The sequence below is a fragment of the Rhea pennata genome, chromosome 2 (assembly GCF_028389875.1).
Source record: "Rhea pennata isolate bPtePen1 chromosome 2, bPtePen1.pri, whole genome shotgun sequence".
Classification (NCBI taxonomy): domain Eukaryota; kingdom Metazoa; phylum Chordata; class Aves; order Rheiformes; family Rheidae; genus Rhea; species Rhea pennata.
In genome coordinates this window covers 35,614,863-35,640,314 of record NC_084664.1, presented here as the reverse complement: position 1 = coordinate 35,640,314, position 25,452 = coordinate 35,614,863, and the positions used below count along the sequence as shown (strand labels likewise).

Below are 25,452 nucleotides of genomic sequence, written 5' to 3'. Positions count from 1 at the left end.
AAAAATTATTTTCACTTATCCAAAATGAAGGTGGACCCTGTTCTCTATCAGCAAACAATTGGATTTCTGAATTCAGTAAGTGTGACATTGTTGCTGCCCCTAAGAGCAGTATGTTGCCCTTCATTGCTGACCCTAAGTTTCTACTGTACTCACCTTTGGGAGAGTTACCCTTCCTTCTCTGGGTACGCAGTTTTGTAAATACACTGCTTGCATGCAGATATTACTTAAAACTCAATGGCTAATGGTTTTCAAATTTGTTTTTTTCAGACCAGCATTGTGATACCTTGTAGAAACAGAGCTTCCAACACACATGAGCTGTGCACTTTTTGCAGTGGCAAGCATGCAGATCCAATCATTTTGCTCTGCTTGGTCCTCCCTTTTGAGTGCTGGGGATCCAGTTTTGGAGCATCTCCGAGGATCACTTTTGAGTCATGTGGCGGCCGCTACACAGGTGAACACTTGCGTACACCCTCTAAGGCATAACAGCCTGCTCTCTAAGGAGTATTTGGCTGCTGTTGTGGCTCCCTCTCGCATTGGACCTTGTATGAAGCTACAAGCAGCAAAGCTAGGGACTGAACAGAACCATCCTGGGACTCTCTGCTCCAAAAGGACAAGACGAATGTGCTTTCTGAGAAGCATGTGCATTTCTTGAAGTAATCTGTCTGAGGGCTGATGTTCACCAATATCGGACTGTTCAGGGCAGCATGCCCAGAAATTTTGGTATTTGCACTGAAAATGTAAGCATTCATACATCCCAATTCCTGCATTTTTCTTTATCTACTTATAGGATAATTTGCTTTGTCAGGCTAAAATGAAACTACAATTCTGTCATTTCCATTTTATTCAGAGATTGAGTGTGGTGTTTTGCAATGTACATATCTTTCACAGAATTACATCGATATAAGCTCTTCCTGATGGCTCTTTTTGGGGTAATGGTGGCTGCCTCCATGTAGCTGTTTGTAGACTTAGCTGGAAATTGGAGCAACAGAAAACAAAGAAATAAGAATAATTCGTTGGTGTTGATATTTATATTTCTGGATAGGCAGCTGTAAATGCACTCTGAATATTGCTTGTAGAAATTATATTTGAAGCACTCTGCATAAGGCACAATTACTATTTCCTATGAAGGAGGGACATGCAATATACCAAGTGAATAGGTTAAGAAGAAGTGCAAGACAAGTACTAATGCTACTGAAGACTCACACAGAAGTCACAGTGTTAAGGCTTGACATAAAAGGAATTTATTTCTTCTCATCACACGACCACAAGCTTTCAGAAAATGCAGTCTTTCCATGGCATTTATGAGATTCATTTCTTTACCTCTGAGTTGGCAGAAACTGTTGCGGTAAGGCAAATGACAACAAACAGCAATTTTTGTCACAATTTAAACCTTACTCTTGAGGGATGAATCTGCTCCCACTAATTAAAGGTATTCTATAGTTTTAATGTCAAGACATAGATTCAACAACTGCAGTTTCTTGGCCTAACGAGGAAGCAGTGTCTTGCTGCTGACCAGCGCTGCTTTTTCTCACGTTTTTATTTTGCTTGCCAGAACCGATCATGATCTTGCAGTCTGAGAAATGCTCACCTTCTGTAAAGGGCTGCTGGAGAGCACGAACTTCTCTTCCACAGAAATACCAGCATTTTGAATTGCTCTACTCCTGATCGGGACTTTTACAAGAAAAATTATGTCAGAAGCACTGGTATGTATCTTTTCAATTGTCTCTATGTTCTATATAAAGTGTATGAAAGGAAATACAAATTACTGTAATACCAACACTGCAACTACATCTGCTTAATTTGAAACAGAAGTGTGACACACAGTGCTTTAATAGTAGAACATTTTTCCTTAAAAATGTTTTTGAAATCACAGCTTTCCCTATGGAATGGGTTGATTTCGACAAATAACATTTTTTGATGGAAAACTGGTTCCTGAAAATTGTTTCGAGTAACTGCAGCAACTCTAAATGCATTTACTAAAACAAACTCTTAGCACCCAGTCATATTTTACCTATTAGATAATTCTCCTTGAGGAACATAATTTTTTTTGTGCTGCTCATTCATAATGTCTCCTGTTCCATCTCCTGGTCAGTCTTTTCAGCTCCCTAAGATGTCTGTGAATGCAACTAAATTCTTGCTCCTGTGATCAAAGATCTGCCCGTGATGTTTTTTTTGCATCACTGCTTCACATGAACTTCAAAATAGAAACGTTAAGTGGCAACTGTCTTTCAATTAGCTTCTTTCAGATCCATTTCTTGAAATTAAAATTGGCCAAACTATATTTAACATGTAAGGATTAGCAGGTGATAAAGTGCCATTTCCTCCACTGTTAGAGTAAAACCCCAAACCCCTTCACTCCTCTCCTCAGCATGTGCTTCTATTGGAGTTTTGACAGTTTTGAGCTTTACTTGCAAGCTGGTGCCTGGGCCAGCTTCTTTTTTATGTCAGATGGATACTTCGGCTGTTTCATGGTGCTTTCAGGAAGTCGATAGGGTTTGCCTGATGTGCTTGTTTGTTTTTAAACAAACCCCTTTTTGATAACTTCAAAACAGAGCTGTTACCCTGACAGATGTATACATTTTGGTAGTTGCCTATGCAACACCTCTCATTCCAACTCATTATCGCCTTGCTACCTACTGCAGATGTTGCGGAGCTCACACAGAACTGAGAATAAGCACATGTGGCACGGCTGCGAGCATTTGGCTACTTTCACAGCTTCATTAAACTTCAACAATGTAATTCACAGTCTCCGTAAATTAGAAATGGCTGAATTAAGACTCTGCATCCTTGGTGATGATCTAGTATATGGATTCTTCTCTGTGCTAGACTTCTATAATCTTCTTTGTCTGGCAAAGCAGGACAGAAACTCTTGTGATTGGCTGTAAGAGATCAAAAGGAGCATGGTAGGTCCTAAGCTGATACACAGCCAGCAGAGCAACTTCTGTAATCACCCAGGTTAGCTGTACCTCTCATGTTCCCTTGCAGGCAGGTTATATCCTATTTCTGGCAACTGCTGGTGGCCACCATGAGGCCAAGTATCCCTCAGGTCACCTAACCTGATGACAAAAGGCCCAGCTGTGTGAGGGGGCAAGGGAGGATTAAAGCTGTTTTGGCACGTTACTCCCTCCCCCCAGTTTTACAATGTACAATCTCTGGCAGATGTGGTTCTTGGCAAACCAAGCTCTTTTAGCGTTTTTTTTTTTCCCTAGTTCACCTTTTGATTTGAGCTATAATATGTGCCAAACAGATATCAAGGCATAAGCTTGGCAAGCCTTCTAACATTGATTGAAAAGGAATAAATATGGAGTGAAATTCTGCTGTTGCTTTTGATCTCTGTAAATCTAGAGGAACTCCAGAGAAGACAATTTTGAGATTGTTCTGGATTTAAGACATCTTACTTGGGTAGAGAATTCAGATTTTGATGTCAATAGCAAAGCATTTGAGTGTTTAGTCCCAAACTTAATTTGTATTTGAAAGCTTTCACATTTATCAGGCCAAAGTTAATACTGCTTGGCATCAATTTCTAAGTAGCATTGATTCCTTAGCATCTGCCCTCCTTTCCTTCACTTGCTGTAAGGCAGTCTGTTATGTAGTGGTAATCACATTACCAGTCGTGGCAAGCCTTCCAAGTGCAGTGCAGTCAGTCAACACTTAGGGTGGTTCATCGCAGTCTCTGGGGACAGTGGAGGCCAACCAGCTGGTGAGCTACCAACAGTCTTTCTGCTTTCTGCAAAAGCTCAAGCTAAATTTGAAAGAATACGTAATTGTGTAGGAGCAAACTTCTAAGCTCTTTCTGTGATTAGTATCTAAGATCAAATAAAGCTTGCTCCTAGGTAACATTTAATGTTTCATCCTCTCAGAGGATCGCTTTTGTATTTTTTGACACTACAAGGGTGTGAGCCTTGCTGACCTCCGGGCGGTCCCGTTCAAGAGAACAAGATACACATGACTGTGATGAGAGCAAAGGACAATGATACTTGCTTCTCTGCCAGATTTTTACTGGGGAGCTCAGAAGGCAGTGTAGTTTGTTGCCTTAGCCATGTCACTTAGAGGACTTGATATGAACCCTGGCAAATATCATGAAGGGAACGACACATGCAGATTTCCACTTCTGCATGTTACAGCATAGCCTAACTATAACCGAATCTTTCTAGCAGTCTCTTTCTCTAGCGCTGTGGATTGGTGTGCATTGCTGGAAGCCAATATTCAACAGTTTTACCAATTTGGAGTTGACTGCAACTCGTGCCAAGTCTATATTATACTCATATCAGGCCAGCATTTTATTTCCTAATTTTCACATACTATTTAAGGATTTAAACCACATTTTTAAATCCTTTATCCTCCCCTTTTCCCCCAATCCTGTGTTTTTCTATGAAATAACTGTTCTTTAGCAATAACTAGCAAATGATGATTTTATGATTATTTTACTATAGTAGTACACGCAGGTCCTCAGAGAAGCTTTAACCCCACAGAATGAGTTGTACAAAGCCCTGTTTGTAGAGCAAAACAGGCAATTAGAAAAATTTGGGGAGAAAAGGAAACAATCATCTATATAGTGCAAATAGACTTCCATACATTTTATTATTATGCCACAACTAGGAATTAATACAACAGTTAGTTAGAAGAATGGATCAAGTCATGAAAATCTCTGCCTCTCTATGGCAGAGTTATGATATGGACCTCAATATGAATAGAATAAGTTATGATACGGACCTCAATAGAATAATGTGGCACATTACTGTAACGTACAGAATTTAGTGTGACAAAGCTCACTATTAGATTTTATGGAAGGGGAAAGTGACACATAACCGCAAAATCTTTATTTAAGCAAGGTGATTTTACTTACTCACACTCATTCTCATAGAATTCATTCACTTGCACCTACTGTCTGTTTTCCCTCGTTTTCAACATGTGTTTTTGTGACTGGCTAACAGGAAAGCAAAGATATATCTGACATGCTGCAACTTTTTTGCAGTCCTCTTGGTGTTTGAACGCAGTGTCTTTTGCTGACAGGTCATCTGTGTCATGACCTTTTCACAGCGCACATCTGTTGGTCTTGACATAAACCGAACAGTTCCTCCATTTTACTGCTGGGAATGGTCTGCTTCGTTACCAATACAGGCCATTCTTTTAACCTACTATCCTGCTGTTCCTTCTGGTGCTTACACATATCTCTATTCATACTTTACTCATACCAGCCTTAACATTTCTCTAATCATTAACATTACAAATCTCTACAACTGTAGATTCATTCTTAGATTCTTGATCCCTTTTATTAGGAGTTACAGTCTCTCTAGACTATGTCATTTAATGCCACCCAGCTGCAAAATGTTTGACAGCATGCAGCAACATGCTCTGTTGAAATGTAACTGAAGCTTGTCAGTGTCAAAATAAGTATGATACCTAGCGGAAGAAAACTAGAATTTTGGGGGCTCCACCTCCCTACATTTGTTGAAGCACAGACTTACTATAATGAAGTACATATGAAGTAATGAAGAGCAGCCCAATACATGCATTCACTGACATTTTTATTCCTACAAAAGGGTATGTAAGAGGATACTATATATCCACTCACCACTTTCATGTTTTACAGGTTTTCCTGAGGTCAGTTCTTGTCTTACTGCATATGGTTGTGCCCAACAATGGAACTTACACTGGCAGGAGCCAAGATCCTGACTTTACCTTAAATCTTGAAGCTGAGACTTGCTAGTGCTAATTACTGGATATGGAACCCAGAGGGCTGAGTCTGCATGTAGCAGCCAATGTTAGAAAATACTACTACTTGGTAGTATCAGACACTTTGAAATATAGGACAGCACAGTAAAGTGACTAATTAGTCTTTATTGGTTAGTTATTATAAAAACTAGTGATAGCTATTTTAGCTATTTGGTATTAGAAGTGGAATCTTGATAGTTCTTCTTTCAGTAATCTTGTTCCTCCTCCTGTAACTGGATTCAGTTGTGATACAGAGGCTAAGAAGTTTTTCTTATGTTGCTGACATAAGACAGAGATCATAGAATCACAGAATCAGTAAAGTTGGAAGGGACCTCTGGAGATCATCTAGGCCAACCTCCCTGCTCAAGCAGGGTCACCTACAGCATGTTAGACAGGGTTGCATCCAGGCGGGCCTTGAAGATCTCCAGAGAAGGAGCCTCCACAATCTCTCTGGGCAACCTGTTCCAGGGCTCTGTCACTCTCACAGGGAAGAAATTCCCCCTCACGTTCAGGCAGAACTTCCTGTGCTTGTACCTTTGCCTTGAAGCCAACTGGGAGGAAAAAAACCTCCTATATATGGAGGCCCAGAAGGTGTAACAGAAGTTTTAGTGGACTGTTGAATGCTTAAGTATGTCAAGAATGAGTCAAGTGTTTAGCATTTTAAGATAATTTAAGCAGAGGCTATTCACACTTAGTAGACAAAGTTCTAAATAAGGATGAAATCATTGGTGTTTTCCTGCTAGATGTTACAGTAAATATAAACATGGTTAATTTCCTGAATGGAAGAAGGAAGCTTGAAGACCTATTTAAGGATGCTGGCATCCTAATAGTATCAGATTTTCATTTCAAGAGTTGCAGAAGTATCTTTTCATTGTAATTAAAACTCTCATATTTAAAAATACATCACTAAAGTAATGGATTTTGATCAAGTATGATTGTACAAGCTTTGTCCATGGTATATTTAGATTCCTTTGGTCTTTTTTTTTAATTTAAGTGATGCTTATCCAAAACTAAGTATACTACTTTGCCAATGAAATACTATTTTAGTTTTTGTCACAGGCATACAGCAATATCTGCCCATCTGCCTGCAGCAGGAGCTACTGATCTAAAACAATTATTTTGCATTAACTGCAAATCCCTATGCAATTGAGTTGGACTTGCTCAGCAGAAAAAAAACACAAGTGTACATAGCAATGGCACCCTAAGCTTCTGAGGTAGTAATATCACTACACTTAAATCACGATATTTTTCTGAATATTTCATTTCTATATTGCAAATAAAAGGGAGAGTTGGGTATAAGGGAAAGAGAAGATACACCTGCTAGGATTGGTAGAAGAAAAAATCAGCATGGAGGTAGTGCCACTCAGTAAAACCTGTGAAGCTTACAGCAAGAAAAACTTCATCCTCCATCTCCAGAAAGCACTGGCTTATCTGCACAAAATAATGGTTAACCGTTTTAATTGAAAGACATGATCAGACAACAATTACAAAGGAAAATTCCTTTCACTCAGTGTACTGAACAGATGAAAGTGGTGCAGTGGAACCATCCCCTCTTTTTTCCCCATATTCAGGACATTTTCAACATTATTTTTCATACACACTTTATTTCGCACAATTGCTTTACCAACACTGTTTTATTTGTACATAATACATAAATACGTTTATAGCTTACAAGCTAAGAAAATTTTAATTCAGAAGTGCAGAATGGATTTATCTATAGTTTTAACATAAGAATTTTACCAACAAGAGTTTGTCATTTTTTATCATGCAGCAAAAGGTAAAAAAAAAGCCACCTGTGAGCTTGGATTTACCTGGTGTAGAGATGGATGCTGTCCTCTTACTGTTTAATGTATTAGTTCTTCCAATACATTGTACTACTGCAATGAGGAAGAGGAGAATGTTAGTATTGCTGCAAGGGACTGAAGAAATAGAATTAAACAAAAGAGCTAAAGCCTCCTTACACTGAAATATAACAAATCTAGAAAATACAGAATGGAAGATGTGGTGCTATTCTGAAATTAAGTTAAAGTTTTAGACTTAAAATATTGTATATAACATGCATCCTCTCCATAATTATATCATTTGTCCTGAGAATATGAAATAATTTTTTGGAAATTCTCAGGTAGGAAGTAACTAAAGAAGTCTGACACTGGGAGTCACATTTCTTCAAGCAACAGTTTTAGTTAATGAAATGGTTGTCTTCTATGCTTCTTCTTGAGCAAAGAAATACAGTGGTTTACTATAATCTTAAATAAATGTCTTCAATTACTGGTCTTTTTGAGAAGAGGAGACCTTATGCAGAAAGTTAAATGACTCTCTCTTCCCTTTTGAGATAATTGCATATTCAGGCCTCTGACAACTATGGAATGTGATGAGTATTTGTAATATGTCAATATTTGTGATGACTGAGACGTAAAATTATAAAGTACAAGGAGAAGTCATCAAAAATTCTAAAGGAACTTCAAATATACTCTTTGAAACTTATATATCTTTCTCACAATACTTAGGAAATTTTAAATATAAATAAAGCTGAAGAGTCAATGATAGGTCATAGAAAAGCTTGTCTGAAGGTCCTCCCTGCAAACCTCTGTCTCTGTCTCTGGATTTCTTTCTCTGAAGGTTAATCTTAAATGAATTTCTTGAGTTTACAGTAATAAGTTTTGGGGTAACTGTTATATTACTTTAATTTACTTTAAATCACTGACAGATATTTCTGACTCCCATTTTAACATGATTTAGCTGGAAATATATCAAAATGAATAACACAGTGATAGGTTATGCAGTATTTTTGAGTCCAAATTTTAAGTGCCCACTCATTCATATTTTAACTTATGGTTTTAAATGTAGTCCTTTTCATTGGAGTCATACGCATCAATGACTAATTCACACTGCCAATCAAGATGTCCACTGCAAATTAGCAACATGAAAAAAAGCACAAAATGCGTTGTGCAATGTGCTCACTCATTCTACAAATGGAGGTTTTAATATGTAACACCAATATGCACCACCATTCTCTGGTATACTTTATAGAAGTCTTAGGCATGGAAGGTTTCATAACAATATGCCTCCAGTTTTTCCTAGAAACAGAATGAAAATTTTAGACTAGCGCTTATACATAAAAATTGGTGTATTTTTATAATTTAAAAAGCTGTTTGAATGGATACTGACCTCACAAACAGTATAGAAAGAAAACAGAATAGATATATTTGTAAAATAAAATTACAGTACCTATCTTTAACTGTTCAACTTAGTGTCAGTGAAGGAGGGTATTTAATGATGAGTCACATGAATCCCATGAGCGCTAATGACAATAAGTACAGTAAATAGGGTGGCCTTGGTACATTTACATTTACAAGAAGCCTAATATTCCTCTTGTAATTTTAAATTCTAGTAATTAAAGATGAGGGGAATGAAGAACAGTCTATTAGGGTATCTTAATCCTTCGTCTGAATACAAAACGATTTTTTAACCATATGTTTCCTAGTACTGTATTTGGAACGGTTTTAAAGGTCTAAAAAGACAGGCTTTTCATTCCTTGAACAGTGTGTTACTTTACTTAAAGAATGACAAATACATGCACAATGTAGATCACTTGTTTTAATAATAAAATACGATTTTATTGAAGATCCTTGGTCATATGATCTGATTGTCACCCGACTTCTTGAGGAGAATATTCTGCTTTCAGAATAGGCTTAGCCAACAGTTTCATGAGCTCTGTGACCTACCTGTGAGACCTTCTCTATTTCACTGGTGTAAGCTCCTCAGCCCAGCAATTTGGGCTGCTAGTGGTCATTTTCATAACATTTGCAACAGTCAGGCCTGTCATAGATTATTTATGCAAAGATGTACTTGAATATTGGCCTAGATCTTAGAAATCTGGATTTTGTTCTTGCCTCTGCCGGTCACTGAGATAGATAACTTGCAGTCTGCCTCTCTACTCCTCAGTTTCTTCCTCTATAAAATGGGCATAATGATATTCACTAGCTTTAAAAACTGTTTTAAGACATACATAATAAAATATTAAGCAGTGTGGATTTTCTCCTTTGAATAACACACAGCTGTTAATACACTGACTCATCCACTTCCATATTAGCCTCTTTATTTAAACATTCACTGTTCTTACTGTGACATAGCAAAACACTCATTTTCTCAAAGCAGCAATTGTAAAGAAGCTTTTATACAGCACAAGTGTAATTAGAATAGCAGATGACTGGTGAGATTGCCATCAGCTTTGAGCTTGACAGATTATCTAGTACTTTAAATTCTTGTAATTGAGAGTAACCAAAATAGCTTTCAGTTCAAGTATGCCCTCCACTGGCTTTAACGAAACACTGCTAGTAAGTTTTGGATCGATGCTGTGTTTTTGCAATGGAGAAGAGAAACTAAATTAACAGAAGCTAGCATCTCTTGTTTATTTTTTATAGTAGCAATGTAACTTGTAAACTTTTGCTTAATCTCATCTAGTTTCTCCAGCAGATTCTTGTTCTTCGGGTTTTCAAAAGCCCATCAGCTTATCATTCATATCACAGTTCTTAGAACTAATATACAGCACAGGAAGCAATCATTCTACACAATAGTTTTAAAGCCATTTAATAGAAGGAAGCTACAAGAAAATATTTTGTTATGATACAGTTAACAATTCCAATATATAATGCTACATATACCAGTCAAGTAATAAAATCCTAAAAGCGATCAGTATTAATCTAGTCTAGTATTCTGTCACCAGAAGCAGTCCTTCTACCTAACATATGTAAGGAAAGAAGATAAACTTCTGTTCATTTTAGGGAGAACTTTCCATCTCAAATTCCATATGCAATTAACTCATCTCTTAACTCATGAGGACTCATTTTTTTTCTATATTCTAAGTAGGATGGTAACTGAAAAAAGCTACCTTTGTTATACTTACTCATGTAGATTCGTCTACTGTAACTTCAACTCCAAGGTAACATTTGTGTCTGGAGTACAAAATCTGTAACATCATGCAGTGGAGGATATGATCAAGCTGAAAAGCCTTTTTATCTATCTTGTCATCTTCACACTTCATTACCCATAACAGCATCTAATCTCTTGCAACTGCTACCTAAACCTATAATGAAGGAGAAAAATGTGATTTCTTCTGAAGTGTACTTAATATACAAGAAAAAAAAAGAAAGGAAAGGAAAGGATAAAAGTGTTAGAGATATGTCATTTTTGGGGGCCTTTCAAATGCCTGAACATCAGGATCAGATTTACAGTTTGTGCCATGTCTGCCAACAGACTTTATAAAGCAGAGGATAAGGAACTTTCAGAAGGTTCCTGAATGTCCTCTGCATTTGCTATCTGCTAAAAACCTTGCTAAAATGGTTATCATCCAAAATAAAATCTTCAAGAATAAATATAACATTTTATAGGAGGCAGTGAAAAGTACACAACTCATTGGTCCTTACTGTTGTTATTTCCTTTAGGTAGGAAGATATGCAAAAATCTATTGAAATCTAATTAACCAAAACAATATGTTTGGTTACAAATCACCCTCTCAAGCTTGTCTCCAAAAAAGTAGCATTTAAAATGACTGTCCTTCTGAGAGATTAACTGCTTCAGTTTTTTAATAATCCTAACTGAAAAGCAGTGTGCCCACATTGAAACACAAGGGATAGTCTTCTGAAAAGTCATTGCGTTGTACACATTAGTGGAAACAATCTAAGACAAGCTTACCGATATATAAAGCAGGTGTTCTATAAAGAGAGAAGCTATACTCTTGTGACTAGCTGGCAATAGTTCAAAACTATTAAAATCTAAACATGTGTCTGGGCTAAAGATGGCATATGATTATGCTAAAATAAACAATGGCTAAAAAAATATGTATAGAAGACAAAAGGGATAGCATTTTAAGAAACTATTTTAGTACAATAGTAAAAATTTCATTACCCAAAAGTTGTGCTTCATTTAATCCTGACAACACTAAACATGACTTGTAGAGGTAGAAGAAGGACTTCCCTGATCATCATCTCATATCTATGAGAAACTTTCATTACTCCTTATTGTCATACCAAATTACTGACTCTAATCTTCCCTGTCCTGAAGAATTAGAAGAATTTTTACACTGAAATCTGAACTACTGAAAGGTGAAAAATAAGGACAGTGCCTAAATGCTCAATGCTTTTGTTCATACTGGTTCAACTTCAAGTTTTGAAGGACAGTTCTGGAATGCCATCCTTAGTCTGAAGCATAGGTAATGTCTAAGAGGAGACTTCTCCTCCTTGCAGGTCATTTTTAAGCTATGCTGAATTACGAATATGACAAAAGGTTTGTCCTTAAATTCAAGAAGTCAATTCACCCAAACTGAATTTCTTCTAATAATAAAGTATTTTATCACAAATGTAAATATTTAAATATAGCTAAATATATTTTAAAGTAAGCCTAAAATAATTAATTTGGTCAGCACTTCGATATACCGTGAGAGATTCAGTTACACATATACCTGGCACATTTACTTTGTTAACTGGGTAATCCTATTCAAGCTCTAAAAATACATAATTTTTACTCTTCCTATGGTGCTCTGGACTCTTCTGCAACTATATCCTGTAATCTGCACAAAATGAGTTGTCAGAAACTATTATGACAGTACTAACAGACTTTCTTTGAAATCAGAATTAAAGCTTTGCTCATAAACAATATCTAGTTACATTTTTCTTTTAAAATTCTCATTTTAACTAACACCCTTCCTTGGATGCCAAGGAGCCAAAGGAAATGGATGGATACTTAGGGAAACACACACTAACCCAAAATGTTCAATTTTTTTTTTTTTAACAATGACTCAACGTAAAAAAAAAAAAACACCCAACTGCAGAAATCTACGCAGACCTGTTCCAAATCAATTTGAAATATTTCAACTCTGAGTTCCTTCTTTTTGCTTTACTATTTGTTTTTTCTTTGTTTATTACCAGGAGATAATTAGTAGTGTCTTTCATTCATTTGTTATGTGTAGAGACTAAAAGAGTGCATTTAAAAGGATCATCGCAGATTAGTGAAGTTACTGCTGTGCAGCAATCAGTTACAATTTTCAAATACTTCACTGTCAGAAAAAGTTCTTTTTAGTATCATACTTATTTTTTGCAGATAATAAGGAAAGACTGTTAAAACAACAGCTCACTGAAGAAAGGAACCTGAATGTGGATTTTAATTAGAATTCTTGTTTACCAAATGCTCCAATTCCATGTTTCATAATAGAAAAAAGAAATACCTTATTCTCACAGGCTATGCTATCAGCTGACTGCAAAGGCTTATATTCTAAGCTGTTTTAAGTTGTATAAACTTAATACAATATACAAAGTTTGAAAGTGGTATAAAAACAAGTATACTAAGAGCAAAGAGCGTTCTGGGAATTAGAATATATTCACTACTTTCCTGATCTTATTTCTATCACAGAAAAAAAATGTCTAAAATATGCCCTTTATGTAAGTCCTGTAAAATCTTTATAGATGTGTACTGCTACGATAATGTATTCTTCAGTATCAGAAATATAGTTTTCTAGATTTGCTGACAATTGAAAAAAGTTACATTTAAATATCCTTAGTGTTTACAAAGGTATTGAAACATTCACTGCTTGGATGCTAAAAAGAAAGCTCAATTTAAAAACATAGAGTGAGTAAATATGCATATTAGTTCTGGCCTCAGAAAATCCTTTAATCCATCAGACTTGTGCATATCACTGTAAGTATGCAGGCAATCAGATTATTGTTTTCATCCTTGGCCAAATATCCCAAACACATGCATCTAAAAAATGGAATAATTACTTATACTGTAGCAGTATCTTTAACAGTTAATTTTCATTATTCAGCAAAGATGGGGAGAAAGGGAAAGTCAAGTTTAAAACGAGATTAAAATTGTGCTACAGATAATACTAAATTTTCAAGTACAACAGTGACGCTTCTCAAAAGTGTCTGAAAATATATGATGAGGTTTTGTTTAATGTTGTCTTACCTCATCAGATGGCTGTTTCTCTTTCATTGGCCTCAGAAGCTGTAATGAAAAATAACGCAATTATACCTTGTCTTTGTACTCAACTCCATATTAAATACTCATTTGCACTGCACTGTTAAATAAATTAATAGTATTCTTATTGTATTAAATTATATAAAGTTACTCAGTTGTTTTTTTGTTTCTACCCCTCACTATGACCATTCATTAATTTTCTAAATAGGCATTTTGGTAATACCATTTTCCCCAGAAATATCCAACACTGGACCATGGCCCATAAATATCACACAGCTATTACACAGAAAAAGTTACTAATCTCGACAGAAGGCTTTTATATGCATCACTGTTCTGTAGTCCCTGAATCTTTTGAAATTACAGTATGTGCAACAACTCACATATATTCATCGACAAGTAATGTAGCTCTTATAAGAATCGATAGAGAAGGAGACATTGCAGAATTCTGACATTTCCCAAACAGCACCTTAACCTTAGTCTTTTTTATGTTGACTGTAGTGCTTTCCTTTTCTTTTTGTCTCTTTGTGAAATGTGGTCTCTACAAACTGACAGGGAATGTTTTCCAGATCAGTGGTACTGCAGAATAGTTGGAATTTATTTGACTAAATGAATAGGAACTCAATGCCAATAAAACAAAGTCCATTCTCAACAGGAATGGAAAAAAGGGCCATCATTTCTAGAGTACAATAAAAATAGGAAATTTTGTCATAATAATACAGTAAACAAGAAAGTTTAGTAACGATTACTACCATTTTTACTGTCCTTGGAAAGTTTCAGCCTGTAATGTCTGTTAGATACATCTTGCTTCCTTATGTTCTTGTATTGCTTATAGCAATTTACAGTTAATCCTCAAGTATGAATTATCTACTATAGTATCTTTAAAAGGTAATTTTCTGCTATACAGGGTCAAACTCAAAACTTTGTTTCAAAGTAGATGGACTTAATGAAATTTCTTTAGAGTAAATTGAAGGGGAAATCTCAAAAGAGCGGTAAGTAGATAATGAAGTATCGAGTGATTTCCCATGCAGAGTTTATCGTGCCAGCTACTGGGTAGATAGGGCCAAGTGAAGTGAAGAACTCAGTGTCAGCAGCTGGAGCAGGGACCACAGGTCGTAGGACCCATGTGCTTGGGTGCCAGCTACACGGGGGGGGGTGGGGGGGGTGGGTGCTCCATAATGTTTGTATTTTCACCTGACCTGATGTGCATAGGTGTATGTGTGCATGAAATTGCTAGCAAAGTTCAAGCTGGACTGGCTAATGAGTAGGAGGCCTAGGGTCTGCAGAGGGCTATTAGATGGGCAGAGGATGTGTGCCGATATTCAAGGGATCTGAGTGTGAGGGTGCCTGTGAGACAAGCAGGTGAGTGTGTTCATCTGTTTGCTCACAAGCATCAAGCTGGACTAGCCAGCAAGGAGATCCATATAGCAGGTAAGAGAGCTCAGGATCTGGGCAGGGATATTAGATGGACAGAGGGGCCATACTGATATTCAACATATCTGTGCATGTTTGAATCTAGAGAGTGATGATGTGTGCTTTCACTAGTGAACTTCAATTCTGATCAGCTGAAGAGGAGGACGGGGACTTGGCTATCTGTATTTATGTTTTATGTGAGATCTGGTGGTCCTGTATGTGGGTGTTGCTGAAGACACTGCCTTATTTCTAGGGGCCTATGTAGCTGGCTCTGTATGTGTGTGTGTGTGTTACACACTTGGTCACACTACTGGTTGAACCTAAAAATCAGAAAGCAGTGTGACAGGGAGTCCTCCCTCTCCAGGTCTCTAGGACCATTGGGCTGGGCTTCAGCAGCGAGGCAGGAAGAATCCCTGAGCCTGTCAGAGACAGTGGCCCTTACAGCAACCCTTATCAGAATGGACTTTGTTTTATTGGCATATAAAATGCCTGATCTCTGCGCTTTTAGCTACAGCATTAACATTTCTTTGCCACACTTCTCTTGCAAACAAAATGAATTTTCATGCTATCAGTTTCCTGGTTTTAATGGTTAAATAAGGCAAATACTCTAATACTTTTTTAGCCAAACATTAAAATTAGCAGACATGAGAAAGGAGATCTATCAAGGAAAGTTTCTGTGTTCAGAAAAAAATTCCTTGTCTTGATGTGAAGGAAAAGAGAGGGGAAGGACGTGGTATACACACGGCATGCTTCTGTGAATACCCTTTCTCAAGAACATCCACAATAAGACTATATTGTATCATGTGTGACACTGTTAAACCAATTTCAACTCAAAGGAGACAGAGCTGTTTAACCATTTGGATCAGTTGTTTAGTATATTTTACCTTCTGAATCTTGTGCTATACTTGCGTCAAGTCTGAGGAAAATACATTTCAAATCTAATTCCAGTATAGTAAGGTCTCATTTTAAGATGATATTTCACAAGAGATTGATTCCAAGCAGTGAACTGTAATGAACAGTTGTTTTTTGCCTGTTTAGAGAGAATAAACTGTGCACATAACTACACTGTGGGAACAGGTAAGACTTAGTCTTACCTTACCTAGGAAAACCCATTCAACACAAACAGCTCAGACATAGGTTCCTGCAGCAACCACTACTCTTACTTCAAAGGACAGAAAAGAAATCTGCAAGGTATATTGGTTTTATTTCCCCCCACTAAAACCCTAAGTTGCCTGCTTAGTAGCAGATAAGAACACATTCTTCATGGAAAGCTTCAGGATTTGTTTAGAAGATCATAACTGTCTGAAGCTTCTAGTCAGAATATCCAGCTATTAAGTTATTTCCCAACAAACTAACTGACCCTTCACATCTATGAGAACTTTTCATCTGTTGATTATTTTGAGTAATTTACAGACAGGACTGCAAGTAAACAATATTTAGAGAAATCTGTTCTGTTCATCCACTTGGAAGCTCAATTCTATTGTTAGATGTTACTAAGTAGGTAGAGGTGTATGGCAATCATCAGCTTAAGGGGAAATTTATTACTCAGTATAAATAATTTTCTATACAGGGACTGGTAGAGCTGTCTATATTAATTCTTAAGGAAACAGCCATGACATAACTGTTGAACAAGCATAGGAAATAAAATATCTGAACCAAAGACTACTGCAAAATTCTGTATTAAATCCAGGACCTACCATAAAATCCCACAAAATGTGAGTCTGCAGTTCTGATGGGCAAAGAGTAGACAGCTCTACATTGTTCAAGCTATCCAATGGCAATGGATTTGGGATTTCCGAAAGAAGTGACACATGCCATTATACTATATATTTCATGATCTTTAAAGAATATTTTATAAAAGTTGTTCACTCTGGGATAGGAGATGCCACTTTTACATTTAAGATAACATGCCACTACTTACAAATGAATGTGTCTCACACACTACGGTAGGTCAGAAGAACAAGAAAATAGCAATATGAATAAACTACCAAACTCAATTAGATTTACTCTGATTCATAAATTCTCCATGTTACACTTAAATTTGGTAGGAAAATTCTACAGCATCTATAGCCAATAATATAGTAAAATTCTACTGAGGCAAGACTTGCTTTTTGTATTTTTGACATTTTTAATGTTTGCACAGTTCTACTCATGAATATTAGATTGAAATGTTTGATAACAGTGATACATCCAGAAACTGAAAGTTAATGGAAACCTATGGATAGAAATACTCACTATCCCAACTTTAACTTAAAATTCTCAGCTTTAATAGAAGACTATCTCTGAAAAAAAAATATGCCTAGTTATATGGTACGTAATTTCAGGAGTGCAGACATAGCAATCCATTGACCTACAAGTACTAAGCTAGATATGACAGAGTAGAAATGTGTGACTACATTGGTAAGTACTAGTTCACATTTGATATCAACCAGAAAGAAACAATAAATAACCAATGCTTCAGATACAGCTCTGCCTTTTATGGGTGAATTATTTATATTACTAGTTACCTAAGACTGTCAGAGAAATTTTTCATTAGTACGTTTCATAAATTCTGGATTTGCTCCTGAAAGTATTCCAGAATACAGGGGCACTATTTTGAGCTAACTAAATCTTGATTGCTAAGCAATGGACTGGCAAAAGCCCTGACTGCAAGATAACGGGAACACTTTGCTTGCTATAGTAAAAGGAAGAAATCTAGCCAGAATTTTTATATCTATCCCAGAGGCTTACCTGCTACTGAAAAAAAAACCAAAATAAACTAAAATTGACCAGTGGAAAATTGAATCAAGTACAACTAACTCTTGTTAAGTCAATCAACACAACATATGCTTCCATGAGCGGCACTATTTAGAGTACATTTTGTTGGCCCCTAATAGCTGAGAATGCATGAGACAACAAGAGATATGATACATATGTCATATGTGATCTGTTATAAAGATGTATTATTTTCAGGGAAGATGTAGCCTCACGGTTCAAGCTTCATATTGATGTTCATCTACTGACAAACTAGAGCACTGGTGTCTAACTTTTGTTCAGGGATAAGCTATTTAGTTTATTATGAAGCCACTGTCAGACACTAAACCTCAGCTCTATCTATCAGATATCATTAGATATGTCAGTCATATGACCAGAATACTGCTATATCCCATCGTGAATCTAATGTATATGAAAGCACAGTGCACACACATTCACTTATAGGAGGAAAGACTACATTCTGTAACATGATAGCATGTTTATGCTACCACGTCACTAGAATACTCTTTCTCCTCCACATTTGTATTATGCAAGAAAACAGGCATCAAAAGCAAGCTGAGGTCACCCAAGTCATTCACATGGCTTGCAGCTTGCTACCTGTCTGCACCTGAAAAGCAAGCAGCAGGGTGTAAGCCCACATGTAGATCTTATCTGAAAGGCAGAATGAGCACCCATGCATTAGAAAGAGAGGAAAAATTTATTTATTATGCCCCTGGAATTTTTGTCTCTACAAGCCAAAAAAGCTTTTGTTAATATTACAAAATTACAGTATTACGAAATGGCTACAGAACTGAAAGTTCTTAGTTAAGAACTTAGAAGTTGCCTTAAGCAAGGCAATACATGAGATACAGAAGTTTAACTTTGGTCAATAAAATATGGTTATGAACAAAACTGAGTGGATTTCTGCACTATCATCAGCAGTGATTTTCCTGGCAGAAAGAACTTTGTCCAGAGTTCCTATATGCAATTAAATCTCCTCCAAACTATAATGACAGGAGTTTGATATGGAGTTAGCAGACTTGATACAGACTGCCAGTGCAGCCACTTCAGTAATATTAAGAATCTGAAGATCTAGATCTAGGTCTGGCATTATGGCGAAGGGCAACAGACTACGAGATAGAATGGAAACATAGTGCAGACATTAAATAACTGGTTGAATCAGTGGCACAGACACCACCTGGTACGATGTCCCACAAGTAGTGGTGTCAGACGACAGACTGGCAGCTAAGGAGTGCAAGAAGTTCTTGCAGAGCCCAGACACACTCATTTAGAAGTTAGAAAATAAACTGCTTCAGTACTTAACTGGGCTCTGAGTTTGGAAAGACTACAACCCCTAATTCCTGTATTGGCATTTTTAGATATTCGGTCTAAAACTAAAGCGCCCCCTCCCTCATCTTTCTGGGGGAACTTCCAAGCCCCAGAACCGCAAGTGCGCGCTGAGGACACGGCGCAGTCGGGGAGCAAAAGCGCGGAAGGTTTCCGATTTCACTCTGAAACTTCAAGACTTTTGTCTTAGCACATCATCTCCTGCCGCCAACGAGTTACCTTTCACTTACCAAAGCACATTTCCCAGCTCTCAGAGGCGGTGAGCAATGCTTGAGACCTCCTGAGAAGAATAAATAAAAAGTCCTACAGGGCAGACAAGAAGAGCCCCCCATGCTCACCGTGTTCTGTAACCCCATCATCCTTGGCCCAGTGCCACACTCCGGCGCCTGGCCCCAGCCCATCACCTTCGGGGCGGGGGACACCAGCAACGCGCGGGTCAACGGCCGTGCGGCGCATGCCCGCCGGCGGCGGCGGTGGCGGGCCCGTGCGCTCGCTCCCGCTGCCGCCGCACGGGGGAGGGGGCGCGAGCAGGCCCTGCGCCGCCATTTCCTCGCCCGCCGGCCCGAAGGACCGCCCCCTGCCGCCGCCGCCGCCGCCGCCGCGGGATGGGCGCCCGCCCACAGCCCGCTGGCGCAGGCTTACGACACCGCCCCGACCCCTCCCCTCTCTCGCTCGCCCGCCGCCGGAATGCCGAAGCTCAGCAAGGAGGCCAAGCAGCGCCTGCAGCAGCTCTTCAAGGGCGGCCAGTTCGCCATCCGCTGGGGCTTCATCCCCGTCGTGCTCTACCTAGGTGGGTGGCGGGCGCGGCGGCCTGAGCGCGCGCGGGGTGGGGGTGGGAGGCGCCCGGCGGCCGTGGGGCAGGCTGAGGCCAGGGCGCGCGCCACCCTCCCCCCCCCCGCGGCCGTTAGCGCCCGCGAGGCCGCGCGCGCGCCCGGAGGCGGGGGGAGGGCGCCGCCGCCGCGCGGTCCCTGCCCGCTCGGAGCTGTGCGGCTGTTAGCGCGCATGCGCGCGCGGGGGTGGGCGCTGAATGCACGCCTGTGGCGGCGTGTGACCAGGGGGAGGGGGGCTGGCTCTTGGCAGCGACTGCTGGTGGTTTTATTTATTTATATATATTTGAAAGGGTCTCTCTGCCCCTTTTTGCTCCCCGTTGGCTGAGCCTGCGCCAGGAGCGCCTGCGTGCTCTGGCCTGCGGTGCTTGCCTTCCCGTGAGGGAAGGGCCCTGGGCGCTGGTTGTAGGCAGGGGGGCTTAGAGATCCTCACCCCTTTCAGGAGTGGGGTGAACACGCATCAGAGTAAGTCTTAAAAACAAACGAGGCTGCAAGTTTAATCTTACATTAGCGATTGACAGCCTCAGTATGTTAGCTGGTGTGTTTCTTGTTGATGGTCTGTGGCTTGGAGCTCCGCTTTGTGGGTGCAGAGCAGGTTGCCAGCTTCTGGCTGAGATTGAGTTTCCAGCTGGGGACGGGTTACGGTCTGTCCCGAAGTGGCATGGGTCCTGTTCCTGCGCTCCACTGTGCGTCGTTCCAAAGATGCCTGTATGTCACGTCTGGCACCCAGGATATATCTTACCCACTCCTGCCATGCGGTAGTGGTGCCCAGACAGCAAACCGCATGGGAATTACACTGCTGAGCCTGGGCAGTATGCCATCAGCTCTCCTCCTTAAAGAGCTTGACCTGCTTCAGCTATGCATACATGTAACGCGCCTGCCACTTCTCTTTGCTGCTTTTATGACAAGAAATCCCAGTGGTCAGTCTGGCTTGCATTCTGCCCTAACTCTGTTGGGCCTCTAGGGAAAAATATCCAGAAGCAGGCCAGGACCAGGTATCTCTGCCTTTGGTGCAAACATGGAAGTGCGATGGGGGCTTGATGTGTTAACAGTCAAAACTGACAGATTGTTTTAACTGAGGGGAATGCAGTGTATAAAGCCTTTGGTAGTTCAATTAACAGATAACAAACTGGAAACTATTATGTACCTGCTTTAACAACTGCAAGTAGAAGAGGTCACTTAAAGCATTATGGATAAAACTAACTGGCTGTGTTAGTTTTAAAGCTTAATTACATTTCTGGTTTTTGTTTATGATTATTTTGAATTGATCATTTTTGGATGGGAATTTCAGCAATGTTTTGTGGCCTATTTTTGCTTTTCCTGAAGTAGATCTATTGATTTAACTTTTTGATGATGCCTGAGAAAGCTGTTCTTTGTCCTGAAGGGACAATAGAGGAAGTTAAATGAGCTACTTAAGTTACATCTTACCATGCTTGCAGCTGTACCAATATCAGCATGCTTGATGTATTTCTGTTATGGTAGGAAACTGTTCTTTAAAGAAAAAGCTGTAGTGGTTTAACCTCGTACCTCTAAAAATAAGTTTGCTGTTCCATATTTACATAGATAAATTAGATCAGTACAGTTTTTTTTAAAACATGGCTTGCTGATTAGAAAGTATTAGGAAAAAAATAGCCAGAAGCATTCTCTAGATATGTTTCACATGCACATAATACTACTCGTATTAAAACTTAATGAATTTTTATGCAATTTTGTTGAAAAGTATGGCAATCATGGATAATAGACAGGATTTTTTTAATAGTCTTAAATCACACCGGGTTATCTTTCAAGGGCTAACCCAGAGCCTGTGAATTTAATAGAGGTTTTTACATTAACCTTCATGGCCTGCATTTCAGGCAAGCTGTCACTGATTATTTATTTTCTAAGAACGAGAGAAATAATAAATTTTACATATACCATCCTTTTCTCTATTGGAAGGATAAGCGTGTGTGTTGAATTATATGAGATGCACTATTCTACTTCGGGACTTTAATTTACAGTCCAGCAGGCACAGACATTTGATACACTGAACCTAGAATCACTTGCCTCATAGACACTTGCTTTAGTGAATCTAGTATTTGAGTCATTAAGTGGGAATGAACTCTTTGAAATTAACATTCCAACCCCCCCCCCCCGCACTAGTGAGTTGTTAAGCCAACTTTGCCAACTTTGGTGCTCGACAGCTTTTTCAAGAAATACCAGTAAGAATGAAAGATTTTAGGTGTGTAATTCTGCTGCTGCTATTTTCATGGTTTGAATAACATTTAGAATTCTCTCATCCTGAATCAAATGAAGTTATCTTGAAATATTACTTTAAATTCTACATCAGGTGTCATTGTGCACGTGTGTGCAGTTGTCTCTGAATTTTAGGTCAGACAATGTTTTCTTTTTAAATCAGTACCTTTGTATTTATTTTCTCTGCTCCCTGCACTGGCAAGAATGTATAATTTTTATATAGATTTGTGTACAACTTGATAAATTGCAGTTCTCTGTTTGGTTTTCCTTTTTAATGCAATTTAGTGGGTTGGAATAACTAGTTATTGCTTTAACTGCATAGGAGTCTGTATGTATACAGGTATATGTGTGTAATATATGTTTCTCTTCAGGTTTTAGGAGAGGTGCAGATCCTGGAATGCCTGAGCCAACTATTTTGAGGTATGTATCAGTTCTTAATGTGCATGCAAAATCAATGCAGATAGTCAGATTTAGGTGTTGTCTCTGGCTGTTCACACTGGACAGCAGTTATGAAGGTTGCCTTCATTCATTGTTTTTAATTGTTAAGGGTGATAGCACACCTTGTCACAGTTCTTATTTCTTTAGAAATCCAAACTAGACAGACACCAAAACACAAGTTTTTGAGAAGGCCTTAGAATTTTCCTCTTAATCTTGTGTGGATTCTAATAACTGTACCTTCTGAGTAGAAGTTGTCCTTCTAATCTGTTGTACAACTATTTTATGCAAGTTTCCTTCTGCACATACAACTAACTATTTAGTTTTCTACTGTGAATTTAAAACAAAACCCAGTCCCCTTCCCTCTTTGCAAACATGTTAGTAATGCTGCCTGTCAACTGTATGAAATAAAGGGATACAGCTTGAGTAATATGTTATCAAGGCATTTAATAGACCTCAAGATATAACCTTCATTATTAGTCATTGTCATGAGTTCTGAAAAGTGTGTTTGCAGATACTGCTACCAGGACATTGCAGCACTAACAAATAATCCTGAAAGAAAGAGGCGGTAATACTTGAATTCTTGTGGTATTTTAGTTTTATTGGAGAATTTCCATGAGTCAAACTTGTAACATTAAAGTTTTGAAGAAAGTGTGACTCCTTGTGCTTAAAATAACTGTGCAAACGCAAGTATTGCTAAGATAAGTGGTTGATGGTCTGAATTGTTTGCCAAGTCGTATGTTACCTGTTTTAACCTTTCTCAGTTAAAATTTGTAGAAATACCATTCTCAGGACTCAGTGATTTAAGGGAACCTTTTTTTTTTTAAAAAAAAAAAGGTAGAAAACTGTTCTGTGAAAATGAGAAAAATGTTTCAAGATCATATTACAATTTCAGTAAAATCTGCTTTTGTCTTAAGAGCTGATTTACTGGAATTATTTAATGTTTGTATGTTTAGCTTTCCTAGTAGTTTGAGATTCTTTTTTCTTGGTCTAAGGAACATGTCTGCACAATATAAATTACATATTTGTGCCCAAAGTGACAAGGTCTATTATCTCCTTCTGTGACAACCTCAAGCTAGCTATTGTAAAAATCAAATCTACAAATACCCAGAAGTGTGTGTTTGGATCTAGTCCAAATCTTACAGATACTGATTTTCTGGGCACATGATCAAGCTCTCAGTGAGCTTAAATTTATTTTTATAAATAGCTTTATTTCAGTTTTTTTTTGTGGATAGCGTTTATTCTTTATGTTTTTGTTAGTGCTGTTCCTCTTGACTTGTATTTTAGAAATACTCATTTAAAAGCAAACACATATTGCAAATCTGACTTTCATTACCTCTTCCCTCTGCTTTCAGTCTACTTTGGGGATGAAGGCTGTGCTGTTCTAGAAGCAGCTTATGGACAGAGAAAATGTCTGAAGATATGTACATTCCAGAGGATGAGATGGACACTTAACTTACATCAGCTGGCTCAAATAGCTTGCTAAAGACATAGATTGTACATACAACAAAATGGAGTTTATATGGACCTAACTTATTTACATTACAATGTAATTAAATAAATACAGTTTGAATCAATATGTATTGTTTTAAAGTCTTTACATATGTATAATTTAGTATTTCCTTTATTGCAGAATGGATAAAAGTTTGTTTTCTCTAAATTTGGTGAAGTTTAACCTCCATATTTATCTTCATTATGATGATCTTTCAGGTAAAGATTCTTCTTTATCTTCAGAGTAATGAAAAAACTGAGCTAATGTTTTGAATATTTTAATATTGTTCCAGTATTTTTTGCCGGAATGTTGGTAAGCCCCTGCAACTGTTCAGTCTATGCAGGCTTGTTTTTTTAAATCTTTCTCTTTTGGATTTGTTCCTCTCCAGATACCTTAAAGATGTAAACTGTATGCATTTTTTTTCCTCTAGCATAATCACATAGTTAAAAATCCAAGGTACAGTCTTCTGCCAAATTTACTTTATTTGTGAGTTTCAGAATTGAATAAAGTCAGTTTGCTACTTTAGGAGTGCTAGTTCATACTGCTTCCGGTATAAAAACCGAGTATTTAAATTTACCATAATTTGGGGAGGAGTTGGAAACAAAACTGTCACATCTGTTTCTAAACAGGTCCTGTTATCATTTTTATTTTAAAGCATGTAGATATGAGGCAGACAGTGATATACAGTGTTCATACTGTAAGAGGAAGTTACTTATGTGCAAGTGAAGAATGAAAACAAGTATGCTAAGAAAGATATACACTTAATTTGTATTCCAAACTCTTATTCTTCAGAATATTGTTACTTTTATTTCTTCCTTTTAACACTGAAATTCAAACACTCACATAGCAACTGATTGCCTATTTTTTAACCCCATACATTTTCAGACAGCTTTTCATTAACTAAACGTTTAAGGAATAGGATGTTCCTCAGTTTCTCATCTATCAAAATTCTTAGTAAAATATTACTATATTTAAGGGAAAACATGAATAAAAAGAAAGAGAAATGAGCAAAGGGGAAAAACTATATTGGAAGACAAGAACTAAAAAATGAAGAGGGAGCAGAAAACATTCATAAAGTCTACTGCAAAACAGCATGTTTCTTAAAATCCCATTAATCACGGTAATTAAATCATATGTCATGAAAATAAGTGAAATAGCTGATGATAATAGACCACTGACTGGGGGACGGAACAGGGAGTGAATGCAGAACATTCTTGTTATGACCCAACATGCTGTTGATAGTGTAGCTTTTCTAGTACCTTTTTTTTTTTTTTCCTAATGGTAACT

General features: G+C 38.0%; 1 protein-coding gene, 1 long non-coding RNA gene and 1 other non-coding gene across 6 annotated transcripts; 1 reads left to right on the top strand and 2 right to left on the bottom strand.

The window, feature by feature from the left end:
• Positions 1-823: 823 nt before the first annotated feature.
• Positions 824-19,764, bottom strand: LOC134136918 (uncharacterized). 4 transcript variants are annotated; one of them, XR_009957580.1, is made up of 7 exons: positions 19,518-19,764; positions 13,678-13,716; positions 10,622-10,801; positions 7,527-7,592; positions 3,609-3,742; positions 1,589-2,879; positions 824-969 (listed from the first exon to the last, which is right to left on the bottom strand). It is a non-coding gene; the product is annotated as an uncharacterized LOC134136918 (long non-coding RNA). The 4 variants fall into 4 exon arrangements; XR_009957578.1 differs by lacking the exon at positions 824-969 and having other exon boundaries at positions 986-2,879; positions 19,410-19,764; XR_009957577.1 differs by lacking the exon at positions 824-969 and having other exon boundaries at positions 986-2,879.
• Positions 13,363-13,450, bottom strand: LOC134137653 (small nucleolar RNA SNORD93). Its single transcript, XR_009957741.1, has one exon. It is a non-coding gene; the product is annotated as a small nucleolar RNA SNORD93 (small nucleolar RNA).
• On the top strand, positions 19,739-24,250 carry TOMM7 (translocase of outer mitochondrial membrane 7). The gene is made up of 3 exons (XM_062569213.1): positions 19,739-19,969; positions 22,610-22,658; positions 24,029-24,250. The coding sequence occupies exons 1-3, from the start codon at positions 19,867-19,869 to the stop codon at positions 24,042-24,044; spliced, it is 168 nt and encodes a 55-aa protein (XP_062425197.1). The 5' UTR covers positions 19,739-19,866; the 3' UTR covers positions 24,045-24,250.
• The last annotated feature ends 1,202 nt before the right edge of the window (positions 24,251-25,452 follow it).